The following is a 17,325-nucleotide window of genomic DNA, read 5'->3' as shown; positions in this document are numbered from 1 at the left end:
ATGCGCACTGTATGCCGTTTCCAACTTCATTTTTATTGGGAAATCCGATCCCTTTTCTTTCAGGATTCCGACTATTAAACTGAAAGTCCTACAATTAGAGTTCAAAAGTCCTAGATCAAGTCACCTAGAAATAAAAACCGGTGAAGAACTATTATCTCAAGAATTAACAACAAGTTTAATAAATATATATTTTCACTCAGCACCCCGGCCCAATATAAACAACATTTCTTTTTTCCAACCCTCTACAAACTATCTACGTGCTATCATGTCTGTGTGCTGGCCCTCTTGATGCTTAAGTCGCTGATTCAAATTCGGTTGAGGATGCATCTTGTCTTGCATATATGGTACCCATAAAACCTATAGGACGATTCACAAATCAAAAGCCACAACGGTTGCATTGCGTTTTACGTCCTGCATTTCATATATCAGTGTAAAGACGTCAATAGATCCTTTGTAAGTCTGAGCTATCCCTGCATTCTGGCCTAAGCCAAGTTCATTGTTTTAACACCGTGAAATGTCTTTTCGAATTTGAATGTCCTAGTCTATAACATTGCATTCTTCTGACCCACGTATTCGAAAACCCTTCGCCTGTAGAGATAGTGTTGTATGTAGACAAGCTTCGAGCGAGTCGTCGAGATGCCCCATCCGGAGACAGCCTGCGACGGACGCCAGGGGGAGAAAACAAGCTTGAAAAGTCCACATATGTCTAAGAGTTATCTAGGTAGCAGCATATGGCCCGAGCTAGACTCAAGTTCTGGAGTGCGCTGCTGCGGCCTGGATAAATTGGCGGGCATATGAAATGGCCATGGTCGAGAGGGGGTCAGCATAAGGATTTCGAGACGAAAAAGCTCTGAGCTTCTTCAATACATTTACGGCATGCAGTAAGGGCTATGTGTCTCACATTGCTTCGAAAAAAATAACCGAGGCAGCAGCGGATCCGTAAAACTTGACAATGCAACAAAGCACGTTTGTGAGAATTCCAGAAACCAGGTGACTGCAGCCATTGACACCTAAAAAGCAGACAAAGAATAGAGCGTCTATAAATCTTAGAATACCACTTTTCCTACCATTCTAGCACATTCATACTAAATTTGGAGCCACTGTTGCCTCAAGAAAGGGGCCTAGGGGATTCAACCCTGGCGGGAATGGGAATGATTCGTAGCGACCGCGCACCCTTGAAATACTAGAGGACGCTATTCGGTACTTGTAATTAGAATGATACCAGTACAATATGCCAAGTCCACGCATATCCATCACTAGACCGGGGTGTCAACAAGGCTAGGCTTGGACCGCTGTCCACCATTACTGTCAGCATGTGCCTTGGTGACATCTACATACCCTTGGCTAGCGATTTAGACTAGGCTACATGGAACTCTATACTAGTCTCATTTAAACCTTGTTATAATGTTTGAAGATGAATATTGCATATATGGTATCACTATAGCTCGGCAAATAGCGTCGCCACACCCGTCGTAATAATCAGATATGTGACTAGATACGCCGTCGATGGGATAAGTGCCGATGAATCGGAAATTATATGGCTTGGTACATTATATACTCCCTTTAAATATACAGCGCCACCGGTTATGTCGCACTTTACATTATTTAGTCCCTATATCATTACGCAGTGACATTAGTGAATCCTGTTCAAGCCTGAGCTACCTCTCCATCCTGGCCTACCATACGTTCCTTGTTTTGATCCTGTGAAGTATCTTATTCAAATTTGAATTTTCCAATCTAAACCATTTCATTCCTGTGACCCACGTATTTGACAATTCTTCGCCGTTGTAAGCTCTGTGGTCCAGTGTTCGGTCACCCCAATCACGTCCGTTGTTCGTTCCCTTTCCCACACAGCACCAGCAGGCATCATGAATCCCGGGCCGAAATGCTCGCCTACGCTGCTCTTTCGTAAGTAGTGCGATATAAGGTACGACTGCCTTGCAGGTTATGATATTGATGAGTGCTCAACGATTGCCGCACTGCTTCCCGCCGGCTTTGTTCATACAAGATGCTTAATGATCTACCTTGGTATGTAAGATCGCCATCGTCAATCTTGACGATCATAATATAGTGGTATGAGTTCTGGTCCGTGGATGGTATTCTGGACATGTTACCGTATCGACTTGTGTTGTGCTTTTCGTAATGAGGCGAACCAGCTAGGGCAATTATGCTAAGATTAGGTAAGGGCATATACCGGAATACAGAGATGTATTTTGAGACATAAGTGTGTAAAACAAATTTACATACATTTATGTGAAGCATGCGATGCTATGAGTGCATATTTTTCATGATACGTGTTTGTATGCGAATGCACTCACGCTCCTATGCTCCAGAGACGAGTCATACGAAGTAGAATATGTAAATTTAGTCACGAGACGATCCTACTATGCCTGTAAGGTTATCAAGCCATGAAAATAGTTGGTAAGAGAGAGACAAAAGAAAATATTTTATGTAACTAAGCCTTACTACACTAACTTCAAGCTCTATTCTCGACAATCTGGATTGATCAGACGATCCTCCTTGTTCTGAAAGAATGCTGTGTCTTTGCGTGGTAGAAGGCGTCCGTCATGCATCAGGAACAGCCGGTAGGTAATTTAAGAGATCAGGTCATATGGACTGCCTGCAATCAGGTTATTGCTTAGATTGGCCAGCGATCCCTAATTACTGGTAACTCATGCTGCTATTTTGGTTTATGTACAGCCTCTGTCTGAACTATCCGAGATCTGGGCTCTGCATATTGGTTAATAGGGCTTGGTCATCCTTGCCCATTGCAAATAACGCACCCTTGTCTTTCCGATTGTCTAGAACGGTCGATAGATAAGCCGCCAACTTTCTGATTTCGAGAGGGGTCCATCCACAAGAAAGGCGGAATAACTCAAGTGTGCCACATAGCTATTCAAGAATGAAGTTACTCCAGGTGAAAGATGGTTGCTTGTGCCAGATATTTGGCAGGTGGTGGCCTTTGGTAATGACATTTCTCGTGTGTGCGTAGCGTGGAACTTCCGCGACACCCGAAGAAAAACCACATTCCACCTTCAACCCTTTCTTCCCCACCACTTTCTCTCACGGCATATGCCGATGCGTTTCAGCAACTGTTGCATTGTAAGGTGGCATGATGAACGGCCATGCATCACAGTCTGCCCCATCTGTTCCTTACTCATCAGCAATATGTTGCAAATGAAGCACAACGAATTGCGAATAGCTTGACTTTCTGTAGATCTCTGATCGTGACACATGGTATAAGCACGATACGTCCTTGTCAGAATAATAATGGCAGCTATGGTGATGTACGAGAGGATAGTGTAGAGTCCTTGGGGAGCATTTCACCCAAGGTGCAGCTGAGCTCCTTGCAGAGTAATGTATCGGTGAAATAACCCAGGAACTGCTACAATCTTTTATGTGAAGTCCACCTAGGGCAATCGGGTCTGTGGAATTACATTCAAATTAGCCATCAAAAGTGCAGTGGAATGATTGTGATTATAGCCTAATATGCATGTTGATTGGTAGGGATATTATTCTAAATTATGTCCTGCTGAATTAAGTATGCCTGGCACTTTAAGACTACTTTGTTATATCCATATCGATCTTTAAACGTTCATGTTTCTGCCAAATGGACTTGATGTGCGTTTGAGCTTTCCTGGATTCTAAGTGAAGAATGCGTCAGTGGCATAATTTGGGGAATTGTGTGTGCTGATTGTCACTATTCGACTCAGATTTGGGCAGATTGGTTTGCTTCCGTCGGAAGTATTCTGTGTTCTACGGAATGGTTAATGTATCCGTCTTAAATAATATCCCTTTCCTTTCCGTACGAATAGCAAGACTCGGTGACTTGTCAGGTGACGAGCCAGTGTGGCCACTCAGTTTAATCTTTTTCTATTTGTGCAGGCTTTTGGCCATGTGTCTGGCAACACCGTCAGTCATACCTTTCACCTCATCATCTCCTTACTAACAGCCAATGGCGTGCACAAAGGATCATGGGGATGAGGAGCCCTGGATCCCAGAGGGTTAAGTGGGCTTTGTAACCAACGACCTACGAGACTTCCCAGCTGTGCTTGCAGCCCACAGGCGGGTTGATTTTAAGAGCTTAGAGGAGGCTGAGTAAATAGGCTGAGCTAAAGGTACTGCTATAGATACTGGAGCGAAACTGGAGAGATTGGACTAGCGATGTAGTCAGCGTACATGACTTAGGAATAATAAAGGGCTAGAGTGGTACACCAGCCACTAATCTACCATTGCGCCCGTAATGCGTAAATGCAACATGATACAGTACTGGTACTGGGGGGATTAAACATGTCGCTAAAAGCAGGGTGTAGCCAATAATATTCATCAGGGATCACTCCAGTCGTCAGATCATATTCAAAATCCCACATGACTTAACCCTGATGTCACCAGCGCACAGACTCAGAACTCGTTTATCTTTCAGTTATTCGGTACTTACGTTAGGTAATAATCCCCGCATCCCCGACAAGTTAAGCGAGCCATGGAAACAGTAGCTTAGGTCAAGCCCTTGTGACCCGATGTAGATGCTCCTGTCCGCTCTTAACCCTCCCTTTAACATTGGGCAGAGTTTGAGGGGCTTACAGCGTGAACCGAAATTACATGCATCTCACACATGAAAAGTAACAACCACTTGGTGCTCCCAGTATCGGTGCAAAGTATCGTCTGCAGCTTGAAGCATTCGGACCAATCCACGCAGGTTGATCTCTCCTTCAAGCAGTTGTTTCGAGGTACACGTGTGCAACTGTACAAATGGCAAGCCGAACGATTTCACACCGTACTCATCAAGATCCAGCTCCTGCTGTAGCACCATCCTGTTTTTGCTATAGCTACTAGACGGCTACAACGGCTGATCTTGAGGCGCTTCTGGTGGTGGTCTACGTGTGTATTGTTGATAACGTACAACTAACTCGACCGGCTCTAAAGGAGCTTGCAGGTGTGCTCGGGATTGACACTGTCAATGGAGTGTCGAGGGGCAAGCGAAGTGCTCCCGTTATATATATATTACTTACCGGCAAACTTTGGCATCTACGGACATACTCGGTTTCAATGTCCCCATCGTATGATACCCGCCTGTGTTCTCTCTAACAAACTGCGCTCGGGCCCAGAATGGCTAGCGGTGACTACCCAACCGAGCTTGCTCTGCCTGGTTGGGACCAAGAAGATAAATGGTATGAGGTAAGTCGACGCTTTCAATGGTACGGCTGAGGGCAGCTATTTAACGGTCGTTCTGGTCCCACCTTCACTTGCTTGTTAATTTGATTAATTCACCCTGGCCTTATAACATTCGAAATTCCTTATTTAGTCAATCGCTAAGGCCAAACTTACAGCTACTCTCGAACCGGACTCTGGATCCAGGTACGGAATACGCCATAGCATGATCGATGCTTCGTTTGTACTGATGAATTACATGAGCTTGTGTTGTAGGCACTCCCTATGAAATACATGCTCTCGGCCACTTCACAGTAAATACCAATCAATCCTTTTCGTCACCTCAGCCCACATCAGCCTACTCTTCCTCCGATCAGTACACCCTTAGCTTCCTCTCCCAATGCAACAGCCCTCACAATGCCATCAGCGAACACCCGTTTCAGTCTGAATCTGCCATAAGCACAGTGAGCATGGGCAAACAGCCACTGCATAGCCTATCAGTTACGACTGACAAGGTTCTATAGGGAAGAGGCCACAGCAACAGTAGCACCAACGGCCACAACGGCATTGACAACATCAAGAACGAACACAGCGGTAGCGGATTCGCCGGCGTCAAACTCCGCTCAGCATCCCGTAAGCCCAAGAGACCTCGCAAAAAATTGGCCCCTTCCTTGCAGGCTCGTGAATGCCACAACGAGGTCGAGAAGCAGTACCGCACACGCTTGAAACTGCGTTTTGAGAGCTTGCTTGCCGCCTTGCAAACGTCACGTACAAGTGATGACGACCTGAGAGGAGCCAGCGCATCAGAGGTAGGATACGCATTTAGCAGAGGCGAAGTTTTGGACGCAGCGACACATCGTATCTTGGCGTTAGAGAGTGAAAATGATAAGCTGTCATCGAGGGTAAAACAGCTAACACATGGAGCGGCAGTAGGGTAAATATATTCAGCTTACTTCAAACAGCTGTTAACTCTAATATACATAATACCTTTCTCCTCCCAGAATAGGATATATAAACTCGGAATTAAGCTTGGCTTTTGATCGGTACATTACTAGTTATATTAAATAACGTAATTACATGATAAACTTGCGTCACAGACATGTGCCACAAAAAGTCTTAACCTTTAACACAGGAATCACCAGAAAAGCACAACAAATCCTCTGATCAATTAGACTCAATTACTGTATTTTTTTTTTCCAGATATTGTAGTAGCTATTTTACATGCCCTTGCGTTATGGCCAGTCTTGCCGCATCCTCCACAGCGCCTTCCCCTCGGTCGTGCTGACCCTCCTTGACCACCACTTCTCAACGACTCGCCCTCGACCTGCCCATCTATATTCATCTGATCAGTTACTTCCCTTGTTCCCCATACTATCATCATCCATCCTTTCCGTAGTCTGGTCCTTTTTGCCCTTCGATGCCGGCTTAATGCTTCATTTACCTGTTGATGATGACGGACCTGAGCTCTCAGTGAGGTGTTCTCATGCAACATAGCCTTTGTTCCCTTAGAAAGCAAATTTAATACTTCCAGAATTCACTCAGGGAGCTGCTTTGATGTCTTCTAATTCGTCTTTCGAGGTACTCAGACTGTTAACTGGCCTCAAGCACCGTCTTTGGTGTCTTTGAAACACATGGAGTAAAGGGGCCAGTTCCCTCCTCAACCGGCGTTGGAGTCTGTAGCTGCACATCAGGCTTTGAGAGTACACTTTCCGGGTCAAGTGGAATAGTCCCGGCTCCTCTGAAAACTGCCTGGATATTTTCTTCTGTCATGGTGGCCTGAAAAGCGGCGTAAAAAGCCGGAAAGAACTCGGTCTTGGAAACGTGGGTTATAAAGCATCGGGTCAGATATCCTATTTCTCGGCCATATTCCTGCCTAAACACGGAAAAGCACCCGATATCAAGAGGCTGAAATATGTGAGACGAATGAGGCGGCAGGCAAAGCGTGATGATCTTGTTCTCCTTGCAATATCTCTCAAAGTCGACGGAGCAGTGACTTTCGTGACAATCAAGGATCAGTAGACGATAGCAACTATTGGATCGCTTGGCTGTACACCGGTCAAAGTGCTTTAGCTACTCGAGGCCTATCTGGCTGCCTTTCTAGCCATTTTTGCTTGTTGCATTAGCCCAATCTCCCGGGAGATCGCATTCCCGGTACCGACTGGCAAGGTGATATTGGCCTGCACCAATGATAAATGGCGCGATCGATTGGCCTTCTGCATTAATCGCCTAGATCACTGTAATCCATTCCCTGCTTCCAGGCTGCACTGGTTTTGGTCTTGTACGCCTTTCTGAGCCTATGACGACCATTCCGCTTGTAGTCATGCCCATTAGAAAGCCAGCCTCATCAAAGTCGTAGCTATCAGCCACGTCGATACCATATTTCGTGATTGTGTTTTCCACGAGCTTGAACCACTTTCGAATCTCGGTTAGGTCTTCTCATTTAGCCTTCTGGTAGTCATACCTGCGAAAAAAACCGCGTCTTGAGCTCTTTGAGTCGGTTGATGAAGTTAGAAGCTCAACGGTTGCCGACGGGTGGCGCGTCAAGACTGCATGCCTTGCTGGCGGCAACCAAGCTGCGGATGACAAACTTGGTATATTGATGCGGCGCTTCGGACACGTCGAATTTTATCTAGAAGGCAGTTATCCCGAACCAAAATTCGCATCGTTCTATACCGGCGTTTATGCTCCTTCCGGAGAACTTGTTATGTCATGGTGCAGCGAAGACTGTCAATACGATTGGAAACCTTACAAACGGTCGATTGGCTATTCTCTGCTTGACCGTACATGATTTAAGTACCTTGTCTCTGCACAACGTGGCGTCGTTCGCTATTAGACCCGTGTATCATCGAGGACCGGGCGCAAGTGGATGCAAGCTGGGCGTCGTTCTATGGTACGAAAGTTCGTCTCCTGAAGCGGTACTGGCCATGAATAAATTGATATCAATAAGTGGTAACATCACGAGAAAAACGAAGCAACAATCTCACTACGGTTGTGAGCAGTGTGATGTAGCGATTTCTAACAGCCGAGATTGTTGGTACTTCTATCACGAGCCACTTTTGGTGTGCAGCTAGGTACCTCTCATTTGCCGCATTTCAATTGGCTACATCCCCGCTTCGGTACGCCACCTGAATCTTATGCTACCCAAAGGGATGAAACCTGCAGAACTCTGAACTTGCTACGATGGCTCTTCACAGCTGAGCTTTGTCCAGGTGTTAATGGCTTACAGCCCCACTCCTTGCACACCATTGGTCATGATCTAGCTTAGCTTTCGCTTACGAAGGTTATCGTGGACTCAGAAAGACACCTTGTCTCTTAGAAGCAACCTTCGCGTTTTATTAGGTGCCAAATGTTCGCAGCTTATGACAATAGTTAAACTTTTGGAATCATTCAATACTTGACCATAACGGTCTGAATCTCCTCTCTTGGCCACATGAAGCAACAAACTTGTCACCACGATTGATCTGACACACCACTGTCGTGTCGTCGTCATGTTATTCCCAGGCTGTCCTACCACAGCCTATCAGAAGTTTTTAGGCCGGTGTCGGTAATATGCTCGTCATCATAATACTAATAACATTATCACACCACCGTCCATCACATGCCAAGAAATCGAATGCGCACACTTTCCCTTAAAGTTTGTTTTCCTGCTTATCAGTGATCAACGGTACTGCCTCTACCTCACGAATGATAAAGGCTCTAGTCACCTCACTTAGATCCTCATTTAGCCCCGCGCTTTGCGCATATTATGGATAAAATTCCATCTTTTTGCGACATTATTTGCTGTTATAGACGACTGAAAATTCGAAGGTGTTAAGATGTAAGATGGTGGATTACTTGTTAGTGGGGTAGCGTTCGAATTCTTTTTGGGCACTAATTTTATCAGGGTCGTAATACCAACGTGTCTTCTCTCGCCGAGGTCTGCCTTCAATCCCAGCTAGCTAGCAAATGATGAGGAATCAGGACGCCTGATATCGCCCCCCCACGTGATTCCTCTGGAGTTTGGTGAGTGATGGAGGAGCCAGCTAATGGGGCTGTGATTGGTTGCCATCACCGTTATTGTTGCCACTGCCGCTGTTGTTATCACCGCGATCAGTCTGTTCGATCGGTGTTCGGCAAATGGGACATGTGTTGTGTTCCTTTAACCACAGGGTAACACACTCCTCGTGGAACCAGTGGTTGCAAGGTAAGAATGTGGCCATATCTCCCTCTTTCATCTCATTAATGCAGATTGTACACTCTGCCTTGTCTTCTGAGCCCAGCATTTGCCCGTCCACGGGGTGGCGCTCCAAATTTTGAAGGGCTTCTTCTGTAGCTGGGGGTGCGGCGTTGGACTGAGGGTTGGCCTCCATGAGACTAGTGATAATCCGGCCCAAGTCCACTTGGGAATACACTGCATGAATAGGTCCTGAAACTATCATCATCGAAGTTATTCCGCCTCCAAACGGTCCAAAAGTAAAAGTTGTCCGGTGTATGCGGGGTCCAAAGGTTTGCTCAGCAGGCTGCTCACGCTCTACAAGGGTCGGGTCAACGGCAGGGCCGTGATGGTGGTGGGGGTGATCAGGACCGCCCCGGACGCTCCATCCAAAAGTAAACCCATTATGAGTATGTTCATCTATGTCGGCTTCTTCAGGATCTGAATTGTATGGGTGGCGCTCAGGTGGAGTGGAGGCGGAGGTATGGTCATCGAAGTGGCGGGGATCGTTGTCGGGTTCAATCTGGTTATCATGATTAGGAGCCTAGACGTAAAGTGGGAGCAGCGGAAAGCATACAATCTCTGCGATCTCTCCATGGCATTCGGGACATATCAGTCCATTCTGGTCTCGATACCATTCATTTGCGCAAGCGTGGCAATAGACCACCTCACGGCCCGCGGTCGCGTCGAGGTGGATATGCGTCTCCGCATGAGAAGACATCTGCCGTGCTTGTCTGCGTTGGTACACACTCAAATCAAGGCCGACAGCGAGGCTGACGAGGCGAAAAGCGCGTGACGCCACACTGAAGGATGGCTCGAGAAGTTGTTACAGCGGTAGCCCAAAGTCGGGGTAAGTGGGACTAGACACTGACAGGGTGCGATGTGATCAAAAGAGGTATAAAGCAAAAGCCGAGCTTTGTAAAGATGGGGAAGAAGATATTTTAAGGGGCTGAGGAGGACTGTAGTTGCAGGTATAGGTAGTCTGGAGTGGCTGTTACAGTTGGAACTTCCAACTTGGAAGAAAATCGATACAAGTCGAAGATCGGAGCTGGATGACGAACAGCCTCGGGTTTCTCCGCGCAACAAAGCAGCAGGCAATGCCTAGAAAGTAAGCTAACCAACGGAACAAAATTAGTGATAAAGCAGCGAACGTGGTTTAACGAGCAGCGGATATAAGCGAACGGCGGATTTTCCACCACTCTATTCCACCCAACATTGACTACATCACTACAACAGCTCTAAATTTAATTTGCTACCCTTAGATATTTACACAAATTACCTCTTTTTCATTCTTACATGTCCGCGAGTTATGTCCAGCCTACCGCACTTCCTACAGTTCCGTTTACTTGCTTCGCCCATCCCAGATTGACTACCATTTTTACTCTCTTTCTTTACTATCTTCTTTTTGGCACCTTTCTGAGATATAATGTCGAGCCCCGTTTGAACAGAAAGCATTTCTCCATGTTGGATTCTTGTTCTTTTTGCCTTTCGCCGCTTGCTAAGTGCCTCGTTGGCCCTCTGTAGTAACCGAACCTGATCATTGAGGAGGGTCACCGAGTGCGCTAATGCTTGCGTGTTTTTCGCAAGCTGGTCGACAGCCTCGTATATTGGTGTCGGAGAGCTACTATGATGTCTGGCAATTCTATCTTTGGTCAGTGTGGATTGCGAAACTGCTTCCGTTTGGGTTGTGAGGTGTCTGGGAAATCCAGGGTCCCGTCGCTGCCGCAGGGCTCTCCGGCTTAGTTGGCGTTCGTAACTTGATATCCAGCTTAGGCAGTACAATATCCGGGTCAAGAGGTATCAATCCCAATGCCCTAAATCCTGCCTTCATATTTGTTTCCCTCATGGTGGTAAAGAAGGCGGCCTTGAAAGCGATTAAAAAGTCGACCTTTGCCACGTGGTTAATATGTGACTTGACCAGCCGCTTGATCTGTTGACTATATGCGCGCTTTAGAGGACCGAAGCATGCGACATCTAGTGGCTGAAGATTATGCGATGAGTGAGAAGGCATGGAGATTGCGATGGTCTTCTTCTCTTTGCAGAACCGGTCGAAGACGGCGGAGAGATGGCTAGAGTAACCGTCAATCACCAATATGCGGTAGATGCCACTCTTCCGATGAGCAGTATGTTTGTCGAAATGCTGGATCCATTCTAGGCCTGTCTCATTGTTCGTCCATTCATTGTCGGTGGGCTTGATGATCCAGTCCGGTGGGAGACCGCACTCTGAGTACCAGTTCGCCAGGTGATAGGCCGCCTTAATCACGATGAACGGCAGGTTGCACCAGCCTTGTGCGTTGATTCTTTGGATCACCGTCGACCATTCTCGGTAACCAGGCTGAGCCTTTTTCGGCATTCCTCTACGTTCGGCGCGTGTCACTACCATAGTTGGGGTAATAACTCCCATCATAAACCCGGTCTCGTCAAAGTTGTAAGATATCGACATCATCGATACCGTACTTGGCCCTCACATTCCGCATAAGATCGAACCAAGCTGGAATCTTATTGGGGTCTTCACATAATTCTCTTTGGTAATCGAAGACGCGGTTGATACGGGTTTGAAGCTGTGGTTGTCGCTTAACAGAGTTTCTAGGCCATAGCTTGCCAACTTCCTTGGTACCACGCTCTGCGAGCAGCAAATTGGCCATATCCTTCACGTCAACTAGCCTTGGCGGGAACCCTCGCAAATACAGATCGAGGATATGCTCAAAAATAGCCTCTTCTTCCAAGTCAGTAAGTTTTCGAGAGTTGGGTGTGATATCGCGTCGCGATGGACGGCTTTTCATACTGGCGCGCAGTGTTGATTCGGGCACAGTGTGAATCTTGCCGCGTGAGTTACGGGTAAAAAAAAAAAAAAAAAAAAAAATTTCTTGATAGCTTGAACAGCCAAAAGAACCTTCCTTTCCTTTGAATCAGATTACATGTTCTGCGGTTGAATGGCATGATGCCAAAAATGAGACGCGTCGGGCGGAAAATACGCCATTCGCTTATAAACCACGTTAGACAGGTACATCAACCGTGTCTATCGAGGCCGTAAGGCAAGGTACCTAGCCTGCTTTGGCTTCCGACAAGGGCAAATACGGCCAAAAGGGCCAAAGGGGCATGCTTTTAGTGAAATCAGCGGTAATGCAAGAAACGGGCGTTGGGCCAAACAGCCTAGGTACGGCTGTAAGGTATATGATGTAGCGATTTGTAACTTGAGCATATCAAATCCAGGCGTTGCAAAACCTATCGTCGAGCTCTAACGTGAATATGTTTCTAAGGCTTCACGGAAAGAGGGCTTGAAAGAAACGAAAGGGGCAGATAGCTTAATTCGATCTTTCAGATCGTGGTTTGAAGTCACAAGGGAAAGCGTAAAAAGGCATCGAAACTCGCAAGAATAGGAATAATATTAACTCGCTAAAAGAAATACCGCTCGCTCAACTTTCGCTCAATCTGATGCCTACGCAATTCGGTGCAAAGCTGCCGACAAATCGCAAACGCCTACGCTTCGCATAGAAGGACATACTAATTAACAACCAAGGAATCAAAAGACTACGGCCATATCAGCTCCTTTCCTGTGAAAGCCCCGACAGCGAAGATCGTCTTCTAGCCGTCTCGGTTCGCATTCTCGCTTCAGCTTGCTTCACAGCTTCCTCCCAGTCCGTACAGTACAGATAGATCGCCTCTAAACCAGACACCCTATAACAAGTCAGCAATTCCTCACTACGACAGGCGAGAGAACCTACACAGCAAGGCCAGCTGTAAGACCAACCCAAAGACCAGCCAATTTCCAGCCCAGTCCAAAACTAGTGCCGAGTGCGATGGGAAGAGCGACTACGTAGTATGCGGAGAGATTTGCATAACTACCAATCGATTGTCTTCCGATACCGCGAAGAAGACCGTGAGACACAGCTGCTAATGCGTCAAAGATCTGCATGACTGCGCATACGAGGATGACGTTGGATGCGATATCGATGACTTGTTCATCATCAGTAAATACAGCGGGAATTTGTTTTCGGAGGGTCGTGAAGATTGTTAAGTTGAAGAGACCAACGATGAGGGCGGCAAATATGGCCTATAAAGTCAGTTGGTTTGTAGAATGACCAAGATGGGGGGCAAGACTCGCCACTTTGGCTGTCACTCGCGCAGCCTTACTCAAGTTTGCTCCGATGAGGTTCGCAACTCGAGTCGATGTCGCGATAGCCAACGGGAAAGGAATATTGAACGAAGTCGACGTCACAGTCACGAGTACTCCCTGAGCCGCAAGTTGTGCTGTGCCAAACCGTCCAGCAGCGATAGTCAAGATCTCCAACACTGAGAACTGGGCCTCAATCATAATCATTCCCGGCAAAGCCAATTTGATCATTGGTCCTAAAACAGTCAGCAAACATGTCACATCAGGTGCTGGGACAAATTCACCCCAATTTGTGAACGCCTTGTGGCTGAAACCCTTCCAACACTCATACCCTTCCAACAGTTGCACGTACAAAATCAGAAGAATTGGAAGAAGGTTTTGAGTAACAGCCATAGCAATAGCAGCCCCAGGGAATCCCCACTCAAACTTAAAAACAAACAGCTAATTCTGCAAAAAGCTCAACGGCGCACCGACAAGAAGCGTATAAGTCGTAGCATGAAACAAACCCTGACTCTGAACAAACCTCTTGGCACTCTCAAATGCTGATACTCCGGGCATGCCAAGAATTAGAATACGCATATACAAAGCAGCCAAGGTCGTCGTGCGGCCAGGACCAACCGCTACGGAGAGTATAGGTTTAGAGAACCACCAAACTATAGCGATAGGAATCATGAGAATCCAGAGAAGGTATGTCATGCGTTGGGCTTGAAGACCGACGAGATGTTTGTGACCAGAACCGTAGGCTTGGCTGCACAGAGTGTCGAGACATGTTGCTAGGCCTTGAACTGGGACGTAATAACTGATTGAGGTAGTCATGGTCGCCACTGGTGGTGTCAGTATCAGTATTTGACGAAGACGGTTTATACTCCCGATTGACGGCAGCGAGTTCCTCCATTCCAAGTCGACCGACCGTCAGGACCGAGGCCACGGTAACGGAATAACTCTCGCGTTTAGCTTCACATGTCAATTGCAACGGACAGGTGAACTTACTGCAGAAGAAAAGTGACGATAAGAGGCAGCGCATATTGAGCCAACGTCTTGGTCTCACGCTGCCACGTCGTCTCAATTTTATGCGAAACCAATGCTTCTTCCCATCGTTCATGAACCTCATCCGGTCCCGGCGTCGGCGGGATACCATCGAATCTAACAACTCTTTCCCTCAACAATGGCGTTGTCTCACCCGAATCTTCAGTGGCGAAGAGCGGTTTATCATGATCGTGCACACGCGTACTAAACAGGTGCCGATACAAGCGACCCAATCTAGTCGTTTTCCAACCTGTAGGAGGATGCTTCGGTAGAATGATATCATTATCGCGAAGGAGGGACACTTCAGCGCGGAGGGATTGTTCAAAGTCGTGCGGGTTTGGGGGCGGAATGTCGAGATCTGTTGGAGGAACGGTCGAGAAACCTGAGCCGTAAGCTACCCCGTTAGGGTGAAAAGCGAGCTGTAGGTCGTCCACGTATCGTGGATCTTCCGCTACTTCCTCATCGTGATGTTCATTTTCAGAGGAGCATTCTTCGATATCTCGGTTGAGTACCTCGTCCACATTTGGAGCCGGATCGATGAATGGCGGAGGAAAGGCTAGATCATCGGGTATAAAATCTGCGAAGATCGAATGCCGTCTTCCTCGGCGATCGACGTCGGAATTAAGCGGTGAGCTTGTTGGTAGCGACATCTTACAGAAATTGTGCAGCGCAGGAAATGAGCTTCAAGAGGAAGTGTTGTAATGTTTTTACAGTATCTCAACGTGTACAATGACGTGACCTGAACTTTGATGACAAAGTCAGTGAAAGATATCTGATGTCAATTAATAACAATTACACCTGTAACAGGAGGCCACAGACAGCCACTGGCACACCATCTTACAGAAAGCAATGACGCATTCAGGTTAGACCCTGCAGCCAAATATGACATTATGACCAGCGCTCATCATATGTCAACTCAATCAATCAATCACCCCAATCAAATCAATCAAATCAAATCACACATTTCGAAAGTTGAAATAATTGACATATTACATATGCATCATGTGATCGTCTAATCTCGAAGCAAAATCCAGATCTTCCCGAGCCACTACCCTACACTAGATAGTCGCAGATGGAAGTCTACTCTCAAATAGCGGGGGATTAGCGGCAAAGCTAAGTATCTGCTATCGTGACCTAACGCATGACCCCACCGCGCGTATGCAATGTGGAACGCGTTTTCCAACCATGTCGCGCGATCAAAATAATCCCTTCTACACGTGGTTTTTATTCCATTTCACCAGTAGGATGTCGAACTCGCCACTCTCCCCGTCGCCAGCTGGCTTTCCGCCAACAACATTGACACCTTGCCCTACACCTCCTTCTTCCGTCTTCTCACAATTGTCTCGGCCTAAAACGGTCGCCAAGCAGTTGGAAGAAGCAGCCGTTGGAGCTTTCCTCCCAACCCAACCATTGAGAATCTGCTCAAGATTACCTGGAAGAACCGTCGCTTCGTCCAGGAGGATTTGTTAGCTTGAAAAGGTGCAAAGGGGAGGAAGAGCTGGATTAGGTCGCACGGGACCTTCCTAGTCGAGCTGAACTATCAGGATCTACCGATAGGTCACGTCTGGTCACATTTGAGAGAGATGCTTTAAACAGGCATCGTTTGAAGTAGCATTATCGCTGGTATGATAGCCGATTTGCTTCGCAATACCGTATTCTTCGATTGCTTCCGCCATTAGAGTTGCTTGGCGTTCGCCACTGTGGCTGTATCGGCATTCAGGCATAGCTAGCAGGGCCTTTTGAAGTCGATAGCCATTATCAACCCATCTAACGCATACTGCTAAAATGCCATGCCGATGAGGCGATGTCCAGAGATCGGTCGAGAGATGGATCTTCGATACGGACGCCTGAAGTTTTGCTTTCAATTGAGATCGGTATAAGTCGAAGGTAGTGGTAATATGACGCATAGCTGCGTCGCGGGACGTGAGGAGAAGATCCTCAATAGCCGGATTGCATGCCAATATGATATCCTGCATCTCATCCCATTTCACCGCGGAGAATGGTAAACGACGGCGTGTAAGAAGACCGACAATCGATTCCATATATTGCTGTTGGTTAAAGACGCGGCGTAAAGTGGTATCTGATGGCCGACTCGGAAAAAAAAACTGTCCATCCGCGGCTGCTTTGATGGCCGGGTAATAATATCCGAGTCGTGCTCGTCTACGGTACTGGCCTCCGTCTGAAGAATAGAGGCATGTTTCCTTTTCGCGTGGTAAATGGCATTGCCACGCTTCCCATTTGACCATGGACTATCTGGGGGACAATGAAGGCATTCATACATAACACGACCAGATGTCTTTCGCTTGCCAGATGGGCCTAGTTTGGCCTTCTCTGGATGAGTGGTGCGGAAAATGGCGTCGAAGCTAGATGATTCGAAGGGCAGATCATCGGGTGATGCTCTAGTCTGCGATCGACTAAGGGTATCAGTGATAATTTTTGAAGACGAAATCATAATTATATATTGAGAGTCGAGGCAGCAGATTGTCAGACAGCGCGCTCTCACTAGGTCACTCATAATCTAATGATGATCGGAATGATTGTCTCCTGTCTCTTTCTCATCATGGCTGTTCTTGCACTCCTCCTTCTTATCGCTAAAGAGGCGAGGCTATGATACTAGACCTGCTGACCTTGTAACAGACCTGTAACGCTGTTCTGACGATTCACGCGTAATCGTGCGACACCCGTTTCCTGTGGCTGCCTATGCAGCACTATCATCCATGCCACTTCTCCAACACAGACCGCGGAATTCAAAGATATCCGGCAGGGTAAAGGACTGGTGCCAGCATGAAGTGCATTTAGTGTGATGGATGCTAGCCACTTATACACCAAAGGATATCACCAAGGG

At 47.0% G+C, this 17,325-nt stretch overlaps 4 protein-coding genes across 6 annotated transcripts; 2 read left to right on the top strand and 2 right to left on the bottom strand.

Moving 5' to 3' along the window:
• Nucleotides 1-4,467: 4,467 nt before the first annotated feature.
• FOXG_17475 (uncharacterized protein) lies at nt 4,468-6,086 on the top strand (the record flags this gene model as incomplete). Of its 3 annotated transcripts, XM_018397481.1 has the most annotated exons (5): nt 4,556-4,752; nt 4,924-5,175; nt 5,328-5,355; nt 5,425-5,612; nt 5,673-6,086. In XM_018397481.1, the coding sequence occupies 4 exons, from the start codon at nt 5,107-5,109 to the stop codon at nt 6,084-6,086; spliced, it is 699 nt and encodes a 232-aa protein (XP_018258616.1). The 3 variants fall into 3 exon arrangements, with proteins under 3 accessions (XP_018258615.1, XP_018258616.1, XP_018258614.1); XM_018397480.1 differs by having other exon boundaries at nt 4,468-5,175; XM_018397479.1 differs by lacking the exon at nt 4,556-4,752 and having other exon boundaries at nt 5,107-5,175; nt 5,413-5,612.
• Nucleotides 6,087-8,902: 2,816 nt separating this feature from the next.
• FOXG_22871 (uncharacterized protein) lies at nt 8,903-10,857 on the top strand. Its single transcript, XM_018403293.1, has one exon. The coding sequence runs from the start codon at nt 9,825-9,827 to the stop codon at nt 10,134-10,136; it is 312 nt and encodes a 103-aa protein (XP_018258612.1). The 5' UTR covers nt 8,903-9,824; the 3' UTR covers nt 10,137-10,857.
• FOXG_17474 (uncharacterized protein) lies at nt 9,171-9,561 on the bottom strand (the record flags this gene model as incomplete). Its single annotated transcript, XM_018397478.1, has 2 exons — nt 9,307-9,561; nt 9,171-9,219 (listed from the first exon to the last, which is right to left on the bottom strand). Exons 1-2 carry the CDS (start codon nt 9,495-9,497, stop codon nt 9,171-9,173), a joined length of 240 nt encoding a protein of 79 aa, XP_018258613.1. The 5' UTR covers nt 9,498-9,561.
• A 2,025-nt stretch (nt 10,858-12,882) lies between the features above and the next one.
• On the bottom strand, nt 12,883-15,130 carry FOXG_22870 (uncharacterized protein; the record flags this gene model as incomplete). Its single annotated transcript, XM_018403292.1, has 7 exons — nt 12,883-13,018; nt 13,066-13,394; nt 13,449-13,690; nt 13,739-13,880; nt 13,929-14,202; nt 14,255-14,395; nt 14,445-15,130. The coding sequence occupies 7 exons, from the start codon at nt 15,128-15,130 to the stop codon at nt 12,883-12,885; spliced, it is 1,950 nt and encodes a 649-aa protein (XP_018258611.1).
• Nucleotides 15,131-17,325: the final 2,195 nt, after the last annotated feature.

The sequence above is a fragment of the Fusarium oxysporum genome, genomic scaffold (assembly GCF_000149955.1).
Source record: "Fusarium oxysporum f. sp. lycopersici 4287 supercont2.54 genomic scaffold, whole genome shotgun sequence".
Taxonomy (NCBI): domain Eukaryota; kingdom Fungi; phylum Ascomycota; class Sordariomycetes; order Hypocreales; family Nectriaceae; genus Fusarium; species Fusarium oxysporum.
Note: the sequence above shows the minus strand (reverse complement) of the source record. Positions and strands in the feature narration are given on the sequence as shown.

What these genes read in the sequence shown, in the direction of transcription:
- FOXG_22871 (XM_018403293.1), top strand. Translation starts at nt 9,825, where the DNA reads ATGGTCATCGAAGTGGCGGGGATCGTTGTCGGGTTCAATCTGGTTATC.